Source organism: Ochlerotatus camptorhynchus, unplaced genomic scaffold (assembly GCF_037179485.1).
Source record: "Ochlerotatus camptorhynchus isolate MF236.1 unplaced genomic scaffold, CSIRO-AGI_Acam_v1.1 ptg000098l, whole genome shotgun sequence".
Taxonomy (NCBI): Eukaryota; Metazoa; Arthropoda; class Insecta; order Diptera; family Culicidae; genus Ochlerotatus; species Ochlerotatus camptorhynchus.
In genome coordinates, this window is record NW_027040588.1 from 1 (window position 1) to 16,599 (window position 16,599).

Genomic DNA, 16,599 nt, shown 5'->3' on the forward strand with positions numbered 1-16,599 from the left:
TGCAAGAGAATTTAGTTTAAGTTTAAATTCTGTGAAATATCCTTAAAATTTACACGCTTGTGCCAAAATGACTGCTGACAAAACGGAAAATTCGTTGCGACCGATGCACTGTGAGCTCAACATTCTGACCAGATCCGATGGCTCTGCCATGCTGACACAAGGTAAACACCCAACGATTCCATTTTCATTTTATTTCAATTTTATTCCCAATCGCAATCCAATTAGGTGAAACCGCCGTCGTCGCCTCGGTGAACGGTCCCATCGAGGTCAAGCTGCAGCACATGAACGTCGAAAAGGCACGCATCGACATCTACTTCAAACCCCGCTCCGGAATGGGCAGCGTAAACGATCGGCTGCTGGAGAGCTTAATTAGGAACACATACGAATCGGCCATCCTGACGGGGCTTCATCCCCGGACGGCCATTTCCGTCCAGATCCAGGAGATGCAGGATCTCGGTGGGCTGGTGGCCTGTGCCATCAATGCCGTGTGTTTGGCGCTGATGAACAGCGGCGTCGAGATGAAGTACCTGGTGGCGGCGGTGCACAGCATCTTGCGGGAGGACGGCGAAATTGTACTGGATCCGGATGCGCTACAGTCGAAGGATGCGCGGGCCAAGTTCACGTTTGTGTTCGAGAATTGTACGAAGAATACGGTTTCGATCTACACGCACGGGAAGTTTACGACGGAGCAGTACCACCGGGCGCTGAGGATGTCCGAGGAGGCGGTGGCAAAGGTGTTCGATTTCTACGGGGAGATTGTCGGGAAGCAGAGGGAGGTGCTGTGAAATAAAGGCGAGCGGATGGATGCGAACGAGTATTGATTTTTGTTTTGTTTTGATGGATGGTGGTAAATCACAGCTCAGGTAAGGTGGAAGTGAAATGTAATCTTGGGTTAATTAACATTCAGATAGATATTAAGAGTTAATATACGGAGGCCCTTCACTCGCGGTGACTTTTGTCCCCTCACTAGTGACCTCACTCGCGGCGCAGAATAAGGGGGAAGTTATTGGTATTAAATCGGACTTCTTTTTCGGACAGATTAACCGACCCACACCGCAGTCGTTAAATTTAATGTATTTTTATTAAAATCATCTCCTTATTCCAGTAAATTTCTTACCAACTAACCACGATAATTATGGGAGTTTGCACGTGCGAAAAGATCGTGTGAATTTTTAATGTTGTTCTGGCGTTCTTCGTCTTTCTAAAGTTCTAGCTTGTGCTACAATTTTAGCATTCGTTAATAGCTGCAAATGGTTGCTAACTGCGACACTGCAGTCAAAATCAATTTGGATCAACGTTATTACACGGCTAAAGATCGTAATTTTTAATGATTATAGTATTTTCATCCGCAAGGTTTTCCAATCTCTTCCACAACTCTTGCTTGTTTTTTTTCTTTTCTTTTGTTTGGTTTTACTATTTTACTTAAATTGGGTTTTCAAATTATTGGCAACGTGTTTCTTTGTTTTGTATTTTGTATTAGTTTTTCTAACTCTAATTTCATTAACCTGTGTGAAAGATAGTTTTTGTTTTGCAATTGTTTTAACCGAAAGGGAAACATTTCTTCTGCAACGGGAGTTCTACTCTACACAGCGTTCTCTAGTTCGCTAATTGTTTGTTTTTGTTTAATTTTTCGAAGAAAAAGAACGATATTGATTGATGCAACGTTAGTTTGCGCTTTTCGTCAAAAGTTTAAACTGCTTTCACAGGCAAAAAGGTCTGCTGCTAACTGCCTACTTTGATTAGTTTCTGCTGAGGAGGGGGGAAAAGTGAGAAATTTTGTATCTATTTACTAGTGTTTCAGTTTATTACTTTCTGCCAAAATCAAAACAAACGTTTGTAGTTGTCAGCTTAGTATCTACTGCTGCTTCCACTGCGGTGCCGGAGGGGCGGGGAAAGCAATCGAATAGCCATCGGTGTTGATGGAAAGTGCATATGGCATCCGCAGCCTACTGCTAGCGTCGCGTTCGGTTTCAACCGAGAATCTTCTTGATATAGTTGCCGTGGTTGTTGTGCACTTCCGGTTTGGTCAGACTGCGGTGCCGGTTCGGTTTGTACGGTTGGAAGTTTTCAATGTTGGAAAAACTGTTGTGCAGCTCCTCGTGGTGATGATCGGCTTCGTTGTCCTCTTCCTCGTGGCTGTCATGACGGTCATCGGCACCATCATCAGTGTCGTCATCGTCCTGGTGGAGTTCGTGCTCGGTCACGGTCTGGATGGTCGTTGGTCTTAGGGTGGTGGAAGGAGTCGTAGTCGTTGATGGGACTGACGTTGTTGTTGGAGCAGGTGTCGTAGTTGTTGTCGTGGTTGTAGTAGTGGTTGGCAAAACTACAGTTGTGGAAGCAGTTTCCGGGAGGGCTGTGGCGTTTTGGACGGCCGTCGATGACTGGAGTTCGCCTGCCGTAAATGGACGGGTCGTGATGCTGAGGGTACCAATTTTGGAAGAAATTACCTTATCTTCGAATGTTATTTCTACGACCTGATGGGTGGTAGTGACGTCGGATTCGGTAGAGGTGGAAATCTCTGGGGACGAGGTTTTGTCGTTTAGCTCAACAAGTTGGACGTCATTTCCGCTATCGGAAACTGCGTAGGTTTCGTCGGTCATAATTGCAGTGGTAGGATCTTCGGTTGACGAAATTGGCGCAGCCGAACTGGACGGCGAAGGCTCAGGAGTTTCCGTTAGGAGTTCCACAGTGGTGGTGGTGGTGGTGTCTACATGAGCTTTTGTGGAAGTGAAGCGAGCCTTCACAAGAAGCATTGGCGGTATGAAGTGGTCTCCGATGGCGGATATTTCCTTCTTAGGTGTGGTTGGAAGAATGTGACTGGCTGTGCTGCTCGTAGTCGGTTCCATGGTAGTTGTCGTAGTCGTAGTCGTTGTCGTAGATTCAACAGTCGTCGGAACTTCAGTTGTTTCCACCGTTTCACCATCAGTTGCTCGGCGTAATCGGGAGTCTACCGTAGTACTCTCTACCACAATGGCTTCACTTGATGCTGCTGCTCCTTCGGTCGAGCTTCCGACCACTCCAGACGTCGAACTCTCATCCGAATCACCTTCCGTCGGTTTCATCGCTTGCTGCACGATATCGATCGGCTGTGTCTCTGTCTCGTCCGGCTGATCACCCATCATCGTCTCCTCATCCTCGTCCACTTTCTTCTCGCCCTTCTTATCAAATTTGCCCTTCTTCTCGAACATCGATGAATACTTCTTTCCACCCAACTTCTTGACTTCTTTCTCCTGTTCGTCATAATGGCCATCCATCTCGTCGCTGTGCAACGACTGATCGTTCTGCATCAAATCAGCCAGGTTAAACTTGTTGATCACATTCTTCACAGTGTCCTCAATCTGGCTCGGATTTACGTCAATGTTGTTGTCCTCATCATTGTTAGACACCACCGTCAGAATATCATGGTCCAAGATCTGCGGTAGCAGCGTTCTTCTGGTAGCAACCGACATCTGTTGTTGCTCCGCCATTTCTGCTGCTCCGGCTGCCACTTCCACCGGAAGCTGGTTATTCTCGGTTGCTAGCTGGGCTGGATCCACCTCCTGATCACTGCACTGCAACTGCTGTAGGATCGTATCCCGATCGAGTTTTCCCTGACAGGACATGTGCCGGGTGCCCTGCTCGCCGCAGTCCCGGGCCAGCTGTACGGCTCCGCTGTCCGACATGTACTGTACGGTCAGCGAAGGCATCGACGTCACGGTGCAGTCCAAGGCCCACGACGGTACTGAAATGAGCGGTAAATCGGTTAAAGATCAGAAAAGAGATAGATCTTATGAAAATACCTGGAAGTTCACACAGGAAGGCAGCTGTTTCTGGTCCTCCACAGCGGAGGGCATGCCAACGGAAGTCTCGAACCGGGTCCACTACGGCGCACAGTGGAGTCTCCATGACCGGAAGGGCCTCAGCCCAGTAACCGCTTGCTTGGTCCAGAGTTTTGGCATTTCTGAAAAAAAGGAAATGAAATTTTTTGTAAGTAAATTGAAGTCGTGTTTGTAAAAGTTGGAATTTCTTTCAAGAAGACATCAAACACCAAGCACTTAATCCTCGGAAGCCTGCTTCAAAATGTTCCGTTAGCGATTGGCAAAACAACAAGCCACCACGCAGCTTCTCCTTCATAACGACCACCGTCAACAGCTCCGACGATTCCCAGTCCTTCTCCGGTATACCAACCACGATCCTGTTGATCAACCACTCGACGGAATAATCAATTAATTTCTGTAGCTACCAATGTACTTCGTCCTCTCGCCCATGTAGGAATGATGCTCCTCATCAAAGTAACCACACTCCTCCGTTCGTTGCCATCATCCAACCTCACCAACCAGATGCAGGTCTCCAACCCAGTGGCCCAATGAGATCGAACGAAGACAACGGCAGCAGCACACCACAACAGTCCAGGATCAAATTCCAAATCAGACCCATTAAAAAGGCATGTGTATGTTTGCTGGCAGCTTTGTTTATAAATTTGTCGATTCAATGTTGGAGTCGGTAAAGTAGAAGTCGATAACGTAGAATATTGTAGAACATTGAACTATGATGAGCAAAGCTATTGATATTTCCATGTGAAGCACATAGACTCCAAGTGTGACACAATTCGAACCAATAGTGTTGCGGCATTGTTCAAAGCAGGTTCACACATGAAATGGATACGTTTCACAATAAGTGGAAAATTAAATGTGAGACATATGATGACGTGTGGAATTTGCTGGAACACTCATCGTATCGACGGATTCAATCAAGCCAAAACGTTTCTCAAGGAGAAACAAAATATGGTTTCCTCGGTTGTTTGTACATTGAAGAGGCCATCCGAACAGCCGTCCACAGTTTAAAAAAGGGAAGTCGAACCATAGCGGAGAAGAGCGTTGGAATTTTACTTTTCTCTTTTTCTGTTCTGAGGTGGATCCATCCCTGGCCTGAAGTCCCGATACCAATTGTCCACTGGACCCAGGCTTTCTGCCCGTTTCGTCTGACACAACTTCCCCCTTCCGATGATTCATAGTCATCTTGTTTCCGAACAACTGTAAGTTTCCGAACAGCTGTCGTTCAAATTAGCGGGGGTCCACGGTAGTCATCAGGGGCTTATCAAACTTTGATCCAAAGACGATCGAAGCAGAAATCAAGGACCGGTACAACCTGGCCTCAATCGCTGTCTTCCGGATGACGAGGAGAGACGAAAAGGTGAAGACGTACCCGGATTGTCTTTTCCTGGTCCACTTCCAAAAGGGGACGGTGACACTTAATGTGCTCACAGAGAACAAACGTTGATGCTCGAAATAAATTTCTGTGAAAACTTGTGTAAAGATTCCTATTCGACTTAAGCGCCACCAACGCCGACTTCCCCACCTAAAAACTCTCTTTGACAAAATGATGGCGCTGGCGTTGCACAACTTACACTAGACACTAAGTGCAGTTAGCGCCGAGTGGTAATTTTCAACTGAAAATTTATCGATACTAGCGCCAAATTGGTCGAAAGTGGAACATTTATAGAAGAAATCAGGAGATGCTAGCGCTACATAATGGTAACGTTCCCATTTATCTTTACACAGGTTTCTGGTGAAAGTTGGACGTCTGTTCTCTGTGATGTGCTGCAAGCTGTCCGCTCGATATATTTCATCATCATATGCTGGGAGCCATACCGTGGCGGCCATTGTGACGTAACACAGTGACAGAGGTGCCTCAATTTTGGAGACGTAACTGCAACGGTGCAGTAACTGTGCTCAAGAACCAGCACAAATGCGTCAATTGTGATGGCGTACATCAGGGCTCCGACCAGACAGTGCTCCAAAATGCGAGGACTTTAATCGCATCCGAAAATACAGTTACATTTATAATCTCTTTTGATCAAGAAGAGAAGATAGCAACAACAACACATATACATATCTAGAGAACAGTTTTTCGGCAACCTGGTAGCAAAATCGATAAAGTTTTGGCATATTTCCTCTTTCAGGGTGGCCAGTGAATTTTCATTTTTAAATTCCCGGTGTTTTCCCGGTTTTCCCGGTTTAAATCTCAAAAAATTCCCGGTTGTTAATATTCAACAAGAAAACGAAATTGAGCGCATTTTTAAGAACGTCCGGAAAGGAATTTACTGAAAGGATAAAAAATGTGATTTAAGAAGATTCCCAAGATTTTGATGCTCTAAAATTTGTGTAGAGTCTGAAATTAGAACCTTTTTTTTTCAAAATTTGTGATTAATAACAATCTTCGTGATGCAAGATTTGGAGAAAAAATAATTAAAATGTGAGATTTTGAAAAATTTTCAAGATCACAGATTAAAAAAAAAAAACAAAAATATCATACTTATGAGTCGTGGAGTCATAAATGTCACGCTCTGAGACTTGGAATTATTTTAAGGGTTATAACAAATTACAGAACAATCTATAGAATCTAGCGGACAAACCCTGGATTTTTTAGTAAAATTTTAAAGCATTCAAAGTGTTGATTTCAAAAAAATATTGAAAAGGATTCCCACACAGTTTTTGAAGGAGAAGTTCTGAGTAGAATTCCAGAATTATTCTGACATGAAATCCTTAGAAATTGTTAGATGAATTCTCGATGAACATTTCAAATGGTCCTATCTGCTTTGATCGATTCTCTTCATCGACTTTCTCTTTTCATAACCACTGCTATGCAAACAGATTTCGCGCTAATTCTACCACATAGTTTGATAAAGGAGGTTCATATCTAGCGTCCAAAACGTCAAACACAACAGGGAAAGGTTTTGCAGTTGAGTTATTGACGAAAGAGAAAGTCGATGAAGAGAATCGATCAAAGCAGATAGGACCATTTGAAATGTTTATCTAGAATTTGGAGGAATTTCTGTGGAGAAGAATGCAAGTTCTCAATTAATTTGTTAGGTAAGTTTAGGAGATTTAAAAAGGAGTTGTGAAAAACAAAACTTTGAGGAAAATTTCTAAGTGATTCTGAGGAGATTTGTATTGGGTTCGTGAGGAAAATGACAGATGAATTTTATGAAGAATACCAAGAGAATTATGATCAGAATTCAACATGAAACAGAGTTCTTAGAATGTTCTGGCAATAATTTCAACCCTTGTGCGAAAGATTCATCACAGAACTCCAACAAAATCGATTGCAAAAAAATTGCTGATAATTAGAAAGAAATTCTTTAAAATACTCCAAGGGGCTTCTAAATAAAATTTCGGAAGATTTCTGCTGTTTTGAATAGAATTAAAAGAAATTTTTGAAAAGATTTTCAAAGGAATCAAAGTTTCCAAATCGGCTCAAGGGAATTCTAAGAATGATTCTAATTAAATTCTTAGAAGCGGTTGCAAGGTAATTCCAAAAAGAATTCAACGGTTATTATTACGCGGAGTGTTTTCTGGTTTATTTCAGAACAATTTCAAGATAATTCAGAACAGAATTCCAAGTTAATTCTGGAATTCATGTCATGAGAATTTTGAACAACGAAAAATTAAACCCCCGGAAAAGAATGATTCAGTTTCAGTTTTTACAAATATTTGTCTCCAAAGTCCAACATCTTCAATATTTTTTTAAGGACCATGCACTTTACATCTGAAATCAATTTACAATATTGCTGAGTGATTAAATTTTAAAAACAATAAAACGAATAAAAAAATTATGCAGCAAATAGAGCAAGACATTCATTTGATAAAGGATCACTCTTTTTTAATGGTTTATTCTGAAATTCTGGTGTAAATTTTTTTTTTCTAAAGGGTGATACGGTCAAAATTTGGTCAATATCAACTTGACGTATTTCTTTCAATTTTGCATTTAAAAAACCTGAACACCCCTCATTTTGAAGGTGTGTGTGTGTAGAATGTTGCTCCTATTTTGATTTTGGAATTCACTCTTCAGTTGTCAAAATGCCGTCCAAGCAAGAAGAGCAGCGTATCAAAATTTTGCTCGCGCATCGCGAAAATCCAAGCTACTCGCACGCAAAGTTGGCAAAATCGCTAAAAGTTGCCAAATCAACCGTTACAAATGTAATTAAAGTGTTTGGGGAACGTTTGTCGACAGCCAGGAAGTCTGGATCGGGGGGAAATCGAAAACCGGAAGCCGCTGAGACGACAAAGAGAGTTGCCGGTAGTTTCAAGCGAAACCCTAACCTCTCTCTCCGAGATGCCGCAAATAAGCTGGGTGTATCGTCTACAACCGTGCATCGAGCCAAAAAACGAGCCGGACTATCGACTTACAAGAAGGTAGTGACTCCAAATCGCGATGATAAACAAAATACGACGGCCAAAGCGCGATCCCGGAGGCTGTACACGACGATGCTGACGAAGTTTGACTGCGTGGTAATGGACGACGAAACCTACGTCAAAGCCGACTACAAGCAGCTTCCGGGACAGGAGTTTTGTACGGCAAAAGGAAGGGGAAAGGTAGCAGATGTTTTCAAGCACATGAAACTGTCAAAGTTCGCAAAGAAATATCTGGTTTGGCAAGCCATCTGTACCTGTGGCTTGAAAAGCAGCATTTTCATAACTTCCGGGACTGTCAACCAAGAAATTTACGTGAAAGAGTGTTTGAATAAACGTCTGCTGCCTTTCCTGAAGAAACACGGTTGTTCCGTACTGTTTTGGCCGGATTTGGCATTTTGCCATTACGGTAAAAAGGCCATGGAGTGGTACGCCGCCAACAACGTGCAGGTGGTTCCCAAGGACAAGAACCCTCTCAACACGCCAGAGCTCCGCCCAATTGAGAAATACTGGGCTATTGTCAAGCGGAACCTAAAGAAGACCAAAAAAACTGCTAAGGGCGAGCAGCAGTTCAAGGCAAACTGGCTTTCTGCGGCGAAGAAGGTGGACAAGGTGGCTGTACAAAATCTGATGGCAGGGGTCAAGCGTAAGGCCCGGCAATTCGGATTTGGAAAAGCGGAAGCCTAACTGAATATTTTTCCTGAATTTTATACTAATTGAACTTGAAAAAGAAATTTAATTTGATTTTTTAAATAAATGATTTCACCGATTTACACGCGTTTTCCCTTGACCAAATTTTGACCGTACCACCCTTTATGGTATGGTTAATTTATTTTCCCGGTTCTCTCGTCGAATTTCCGGGTTTTCCCCGGTTTTCCCGGTTACTTTTCAAATTCCCGGATATTTCCCGGTTTGCTGGCCACCCTGCTCTTTGCTCATAATTGTATGCAATTAAGTAGAAATAGCATTCTCCTGGCTAACTTTCAGTAATTGACCATTTTCCCGGTGATTCCAAATATCCAGAGGACCATTTGTTGGCCACCCGGTAGCAGAGTAGATATGGTGATGGCATATGTTCTCTTTGCTTATAATTGTAAGCAATTTAGAAAAAAAAACGTGTATCTCCAGGCTACTTTCAGGAATTGAAGATTTTCCAGTGACTCCGCATATCCAGAGGACTGTGTTCAAGCCACCCTGTAGCAGAATCAATGTGGTGATGGCATGTTTCAGCTATGCTCCTGATTGTATGCATTTAAAAAAAAAAATCGTGGCTAGCGGTGCCGGTGGTGTAGTGGTTAGCGTGACTGCTTCCCGCTTCAAAGGGCCTGGTTTCAATCCCAGTCGGAGCCGTCGGGATTCTCTGAGGCTCTGATCACGCCTTACTTTGGCTGGTAATTAAAGCCGTTGGTCCCCGTTGGTGAGTTGATGGTCGATAGGTAGGGTCCAGGTATGGGAGCTGCCTCCCTGGTGTCGGTAGCATTGATACTCAGTACGGAAAACAAGATAAGAAAAACAAATGAAGCAAAAGAAAAAAATCGCGGACCTCCAGATCATTTTCAGAAATTGACCATTTTCCCGGTGAATCCGAACTTCCGTAGAGTCCCCTTTCACGGGTTTTCCCGTTCCGACTGACCAAGCACAAGTCTAATCGGTTCCCTGTCTGTTCCGTTCGAAAGTAGATAGTCATACACTCAAAAAATTTATCACATATCTAATGGATGAAAACCATGTGAATTTCACACCACAAAATCACATGAATATTATGAGGCCGATGAAATTTATATGAAAAATCATATAAAATTAACGTGATCGCATAAATGTTCAAGTGATTGTTGTGAAATTCAGATGAATTGCATTAATTTTGTTTATGGATGAAAATCATTTGCGTTTCCAATGGAAACTACATGAAAACTATTTTCGGTGTATCATTCAAATAGAGGCTCAATCTTAAAATTTGGTATCCAAATTGCAGAAAACCACTCATGTCAATATGCATCGACACGCATTTTGCTCGGGACTTTTCCGGGTTTTTCCGTTCCGGCTGGCCAAATAACCACATTTCCCTGAAGAACACAATTAATTTCGTATTCCACACGATTTTTCATTGATTGTAATTAATGTAATAGAATTTGATTTTTCAATAGTAACAACTACAACTCACTCACCCCTCGACTGGGCGTTGTAATCAAATGCGGGTTGGTTGCCCTTTCTGACGTTAGCGTTAGGTGACGTGTCTTACAGTAATAGAGATTGCTGACGTTTATCGTACGCACACTACGTCAGATATACGTATACGCAAAATGTTTTCATCGGGAAAAAAAACTTCATAGCGGAAAATTTTCCCGATGAATACAAATCACTGACACAATCATACTTTAGCAATCTCTATAGCAACCGGTAGCAACCAACGATTTTAAGTTGGCTAACTACTTGACTAGCCGATTGATCCCAAGCAAATCTATTAACGTATCCCATTCTAGTCGAAATTCCAGTATTACACTATGTTTGTTTTGATTCGCTATGAAAACTTGACAGATACAATGAGGGGTTCGTGAATTTTCTATGCTTCGAGGGGTGCATCGATTCGCTTGGGACCGAAGAGAGTACCAGAGCTGAGCCAAAAAGTTGAGCTCGTTTCTTTGGGACCTTCTAGTCTTAGAGTTAACTCTAGGTAATACCGGATTCGTTTATTATTCGGGGTTGGAACCAGTTCCAACTATAGTCGATATATTCATAGTCTGGCGGATAGAATTTCGATCTATCAAAAAGCGGAACCGATTCAATATACATATTTTAGAACCACAATTGAAAAGGTACTATCAACTTTTATAAACAAAACATTGATTATTCTTTCCTCGCCAATCGAACGCAAATTACCGGCATCATCGGATAGGGGAACCTTTCCTCAACCCAAAGATGGTGTTAGTTTGCGTAGGCGAGCCTTGAGGCACGAGAAAAGGGTTTCCGAAGTTTTGTTCGCAAATCAACGCGTACCACACGCTGAATCGCTTCAGGGTCCCTATGCCCTAGTCTTCGATGCCACACGTGCACACAGTCCTTGGGATGTTGTGCGGCGTGCATTCCTTGTTGATTGGCGAATTTCATGTAGAACAATCCTCGAACTTTGCTTGCAACAGCTGCAACTCTTCCTCCGCACTTGACTCCGAAAATGTTACTTTAGCTCCTTTCGTGATCAGTCGGCTAACCGAAAGCAGGTTCGACTCTGGCTCAGGAGCATAGAACACTTCCGACAAGATAACTTTCTGTTCCTCGCCTGCCTCGATCGTCGTAGCAAAACAGCCTACCGGAAGCAATCCCCTTCACGGGTGTCTCGATTCCTTCGGCCAAAGTGATGGATATTCCAGATCTGCTTCTCAGCTCGTCGGAGCACATGTGAGACGTTGCTCCCGAATCGATGATCCAAGCTTTTGACGATTTTCGATCACAACTAGCCATGAATGCGAACGGCGACAGCTTACCAACTTTCAGACTCTTGCCTTTCAGTGGGGTCTTTAATTTTCTTCCACCGCTCGGTTGTTTGTTTGTTTCCTTGGTTTCTCGGATTGCTAAGGGACAATCACGCTTCACGTGTCCCGGTTTTCATGTATATTTTTTTCTGCATCCTCCTTTTGCCCGAAAATGTCCTCCTTTTTAATCCTTGCATTTTTTTCCAGTAACATATTCATAAAATTGTTTTCAAAGAGCGTTGTTTGCAGAGCTTATTTGTTTAATTATGTCGCAACCTCATCTTATCTAGCAAATGCCATTCGATGCAGAGTCGATGTTATAATAAGAGTCCCGCCAAGAGTGAAGCCAGAAGTACCAATCGAACTGTCAAATGGGATACCAAACGAGCGAAGTAAATAAACATCATTGTTCCCACAGCCAGTCAACTACAAGTATTGCATTCATTATTGACAATATTTTAGTAATTTTAGATGAAAAACATTTCTTCGCTTTATTTAGTACATTGTGGTATTTATACCAAGCACTTGTTTGAACCTTTTTCAGGTTCTATAATTGTTTTTGTCTCCCAGAAGCTCCGTTATCGACATGAAATTTTTCACTTCTGAATGAAAGTCATCCGATGCTAACGCAAAAAATCTGGTTGCCGTTTACTCTGACGAAAATTAAATCCCAAACAGTGCTGCTTGTTCGCAACATTTTCTCTTGGCGGGACCTTATTATAACATCGACTCTGATTCGATGGTGGGACTAGGAGTATACTACAGCTGTCAACCGCCTTCATTTAGGCTGCGATCCATTTGGTGAATTTTTACTTATATATGACAGATGGACATTTTTCAAATTATCTTGCCGTTCTACCAGACTTATTTCACTGGCTTTGCGCCGGACAGTCGTCGAAACTCTCGGGGCGCACTATCAAGATCACGAAATCAGGTACACCGATGGCTCGCTCTCCAGCAGCGGAGTGGGAATGGGGGTTTCAGGAGATAGTTTGGTCGTCAGCAATTCACTTCCGGCCCAGTGCTTGAGGCAGCGGCCGTCTTTCACGCAACCACCCTTCCGGCCAATCGGCCGATCCTCATCGTTATCGACTCACAAAGCGCAATAATGGCCCTAACCGATGAAGCACCAAAGCATCCGTGGATACAAGGGACGGTAACGCATGCGCCGCCGAACACCGTATACATGTGGGTACCCGGGCACTGTGGCATCCAGGGGAACGTGATCGCCGACCACCTCGCCGGCTCATGCCCCATCGGACCCAGGTTCTCTGACAATGTTCCGTTCCAGGACATCAAGAAATGGATCAAGCGGACGGTTCGGAGAGCGTGGGACAACGAGTGGAGGAACAATCGAACTCACCAACTACGAAAAATCAAGGCGACCACCGATCCTTGGAAGGATCGACCGAGCCTCAAGGAGCAGCAAGTGGTGTCCAGGCTGCGCACCGGGCATAGCAGGGCGCAGGGCCTCCCATAATTTCGGAGGAACACCGTTCCGGAGAACCTGCGAGTTCTACTTGTCCAACGCCCCCGGCTGGGTGAGGGATAGAGGATGACACACACACACACAACACCGTTCCGGAGAACCTGCGAAACCTGCGGAGTGCCAGCCTCCGTAGAACACATCCTCATCAACTGTGTGGAGCTCGAGGACCTTCGGGTTGCCTTCGGTCTGGAGGGAACCAGCATACGAAGTCTGCTTGGCGACGAGTCCCCGGTAGCAGACGCAGACATTTGAGTGTTTTCTGTTTGTGTTTTTGAATTCGTTGGCCCTTTTGGTAGTGTTTTTACAATATTTTATATAATTAAGCTAAATGCCCACTTGCCAAGATTGGGATCCTCCTTTTGAGGTCCCAATTCTTTTTTGTAATTTTTAAAAGAGATCAACTAGCCTTAGGCTAAAAATCTCTCTAATAAAGGAAAAAAAAAAAAAAAAACAGACTTATTTCAGACAAACCAGAAATCAATTTTGACAAACAATTTCTCAAAAATCGGATGATCAACAACATAGTGATTTTCGAACAGTATAATTTATTTTCGAAGTTCAGTGAAAATTCATCGAATGTCTTAGGCTGTGTTCCATTTTTCTGAATTTTTACATAAATTTGACATTTCGAAAATAGATTATAATGTTCGAAAATCTCTTTGTTGTTGATTGTGTGATTTACGAGATGCTTGTCAAAATTGATTCCTGGGTTGCCAGAAATAAGACTGGTACAATAGCAGGTTTATTAGAAATTCACCAAATGGAACACAGTCACACAGATTGAATCAAACATGTGTTCGATTTTGACGTTCTGGTTCTATGGGATTTTAAGTATTACAAGCATAACTATTCAAATCGACGGATCTGATTTTTTAAACAATCACTTTAATCGGCGATTTGTGGCAACTGCAAGCTCACTCATAGAAACTAACAACACCAGCTTGTAGGCGAAAGTCCCCCTTATTCTGCGAGTCACGTGACTCTCTGTCACCGGTGAGGTGACAATTGTCACCTCACCGGTGAGAGAGAGTCACGTGACTCGCAGAATAGGGGGGAGTGTCTCCTACCTGATGATGGTGTTGCGTGGGTGAGTTAGCAGTTAAGACAAATCGTCGATTGAAGAGATTGTTTACAAAAGCGGATACGTCGATTTGAATAGTTACGCTTGACTTGTTCAGGCCGCTACCATACTGAGAGCGAAGAGACACGCGAATCGTGAAATCGAATGTGAGGAATAATATCAATAATAGGAATTCTTTTGTATAGAACGCTCCCACTATGACAGCGCCTTTAGAGTCCTCATCAGATTCATCAATGGTAAAATTAACAGGTTGCTTAGATGTTTCATGTTGGTTTCAATTAGCGATGGCATGTATCCTGATTTTTGAACATGATAAAAGTTGGGATGATTTCAAGGCTGTAAAACTGTAGTTTTCATGCAAATCAGCTAGACTAGATCATTTCCAAGTATCAAAAATGAATTATGAAGGCTAGTTTGATGCAAATTGAATTGGTAACGACTACAAGTTATGAACAATCTCAATTAAACCTTTGCAAACCCAATCTGACATGAAATGTTGACATCCACTTGCTTTTTAATTGCGACATGGCCCAAGCGGTATTAAGTATTAAAATCCCAACTAGCGAATTTCGACTGTACATGGATTTCTTTCGAATGCGAGCGGCCCCCCTAAAGATATTGAACACTTTATTTATTCCAACTGATTCGCTTCGATCAAACGCTTCTGAACCTCTCTCCTCAGCACCTTCCCCGTCTGCGTCAGTGGCAGCTCCGTCCAGAAGAAAACGCCTCCTCGTAGTCGCTTATGATCGGATACTTGCTCATCGACTAACTGGACTACGTGCTCCTCCGTCAACGCGGAGCCCTCCCGTTTCACAATAACTGCCGCAGCCAAATCCGACGTTCCATCCATCTCCGGAATGGCCACAACGCAAACCTGCCGGACGCCGTCGATCTTTCCAATCACAGCTTCCAATTCCACCGGTGACATCTGGAAACCTCGATACTTGATGACATCCTTTTTCCTGTCAACCAAATAGATAAGTCCTTCCTCATCCAAGTAGCCAATATCTCCAGTACGAATCCACCCGTCTTCGTCGAGCAACTCACGATTCGCCTCCTCATCTTTGTAGTAGCCCATAAACGGAATCGTCGTCTGTAGCAACAATTCACCCTGCTCACCGACGCCTACTGCCTCTCCGCGCTCATCAACCACCTTGGCGTTCAAATGAGGCATCAGCGTCCCAACGCTACCTTCATTCTTCCTCATCGTATCCATTGCTATCAAACCAATCTCCGACGAAGCGTAGCTATTGAAGGTTTTCCCATTAAGGATCTTCGACTCAATCCGCTTGCGCAGCTCCGATGAAGCATGGCTTCCACTCAAGCTCCAGCTCTTCACACAACCGAAATCAGCCTGCTCCACTCGCGGATGATCCAGCAGCAAAATTGCATGCGAAGGTGGCGTGAAGAAGTGCGTCGGTCGATAACGATCCAAAATGTCAAAGAATACGTCTTCGTTGAAGCCGCTTCTTGTCACAACCCGAGTCGTCCCGGTTGAGATCGAGTTTAACAGCGCAAACAACCCCGTTCCCCAATACAGAGGGCTAAAATTGAACACCAAATCCGAATCCTTTCCGGTCACATGTCGACTAAGCACTACGGCGATGTGAGCTTGCGATACGCATACACCTTTCGGACGTCCGGTCGTTCCCGAAGTGCACAGAATTATTCCGATCAGCTCACGCATGTCTCCGTGGTACTGCGATCTGCAATTTAAAAACACCTATTTACTCTCCTTTCTACCAAGAAACCAGCTACCTCCACTCACACAAACGTCCCTTCTTTCCCGGTCTCCTGCAGCAGTTCCTCCGCCTTCCGGATGCTTTCCAGCTCGCTCTCCACGGCAAATACTACCGGCTTCATCTTCAGTGCCTTCCTGGCACCTTCCAGCACCGCTTTGTACACCCCATCATCACAGATCACCAACTTGGGCTGGACCAACCCCATCAGATAACCCAAATCGTCCCCGTTGAATGCAACCGGAAGACTAATGAACGGAATCCCCACCAACCAAAGCCCCAACACCAACGGAGCCAAATTTTCACTATTCGAACAAACGACCGCTGCCATGTCGTCATTGCGGAAGCCAAGTTCGATCAAGTTCTGCGCTACCCGTATCGCTCGGAGTCGCATTTCCCCGGCTGTTAGTTCCCTCGAAGTGTCAGCATCGATTTGAAGCACTTTTTGCGGATTCCGGCCCAGAACGTCTAGGATGAGCTGACCGAGGTTGGCATTCGAATCGAACACCGGAGCCGGATAGCGAGAGATCCATGTTTGGCTGGCGGAATCAAATGTATGGAACATGACGACTGTATATTTCACCTTTGTATATCGTGACTGACTTGTTGGAAGGTTGAAACAGAACTGGGGTAGACGAAACCCGTTGTT

At 43.9% G+C, this 16,599-nt stretch overlaps 3 protein-coding genes across 3 annotated transcripts in view; 1 reads left to right on the forward strand and 2 right to left on the reverse strand.

The window, feature by feature from the left end:
* Positions 1-65: 65 nt before the first annotated feature.
* On the forward strand, positions 66-813 carry LOC135698895 (exosome complex component RRP46-like). The gene is made up of 2 exons (XM_065219037.1): positions 66-161; positions 226-813. Exons 1-2 carry the CDS (start codon positions 68-70, stop codon positions 783-785), a joined length of 654 nt encoding a protein of 217 aa, XP_065075109.1. The 5' UTR covers positions 66-67; the 3' UTR covers positions 786-813.
* A 249-nt stretch (positions 814-1,062) lies between these two features.
* LOC135698903 (uncharacterized protein DDB_G0290587) overlaps positions 1,063-16,599 on the reverse strand; it is a 525,472-nt gene continuing 509,935 nt past the window's right edge. Inside the window, exons 4-5 of the mRNA XM_065219049.1 lie at positions 3,780-3,940; positions 1,063-3,721 (exon numbers count right to left, since the gene is read on the reverse strand). Coding sequence (XP_065075121.1) covers positions 1,971-3,721; positions 3,780-3,940 — 1,912 coding nt within the window. The 3' untranslated portion in view covers positions 1,063-1,970. The remainder of the gene's footprint in view (positions 3,722-3,779; positions 3,941-16,599) is intronic.
* On the reverse strand, positions 14,840-16,535 carry LOC135698896 (uncharacterized). The gene is made up of 2 exons (XM_065219038.1): positions 15,980-16,535; positions 14,840-15,917 (listed from the first exon to the last, which is right to left on the reverse strand). Exons 1-2 carry the CDS (start codon positions 16,513-16,515, stop codon positions 14,840-14,842), a joined length of 1,614 nt encoding a protein of 537 aa, XP_065075110.1. The 5' UTR covers positions 16,516-16,535.

What these genes read in the sequence shown, in the direction of transcription:
- LOC135698895 (XM_065219037.1), top strand. Translation starts at nt 68, where the DNA reads ATGACTGCTGACAAAACGGAAAATTCGTTGCGACCGATGCACTGTGAG. An exon ending in CTCTGCCATGCTGACACAAG is followed by an intron (nt 162 to 225) that starts GTAAACACCCAA and finishes CAATCCAATTAG; the next exon opens with GTGAAACCGCCGTCGTCGCC.
- LOC135698896 (XM_065219038.1), bottom strand. Translation starts at nt 16,515, where the DNA reads ATGTTCCATACATTTGATTCCGCCAGCCAAACATGGATCTCTCGCTAT. An exon ending in GGGAAAGAAGGGACGTTTGT is followed by an intron (nt 15,918 to 15,979) that starts GTGAGTGGAGGT and finishes TTTAAATTGCAG; the next exon opens with ATCGCAGTACCACGGAGACA.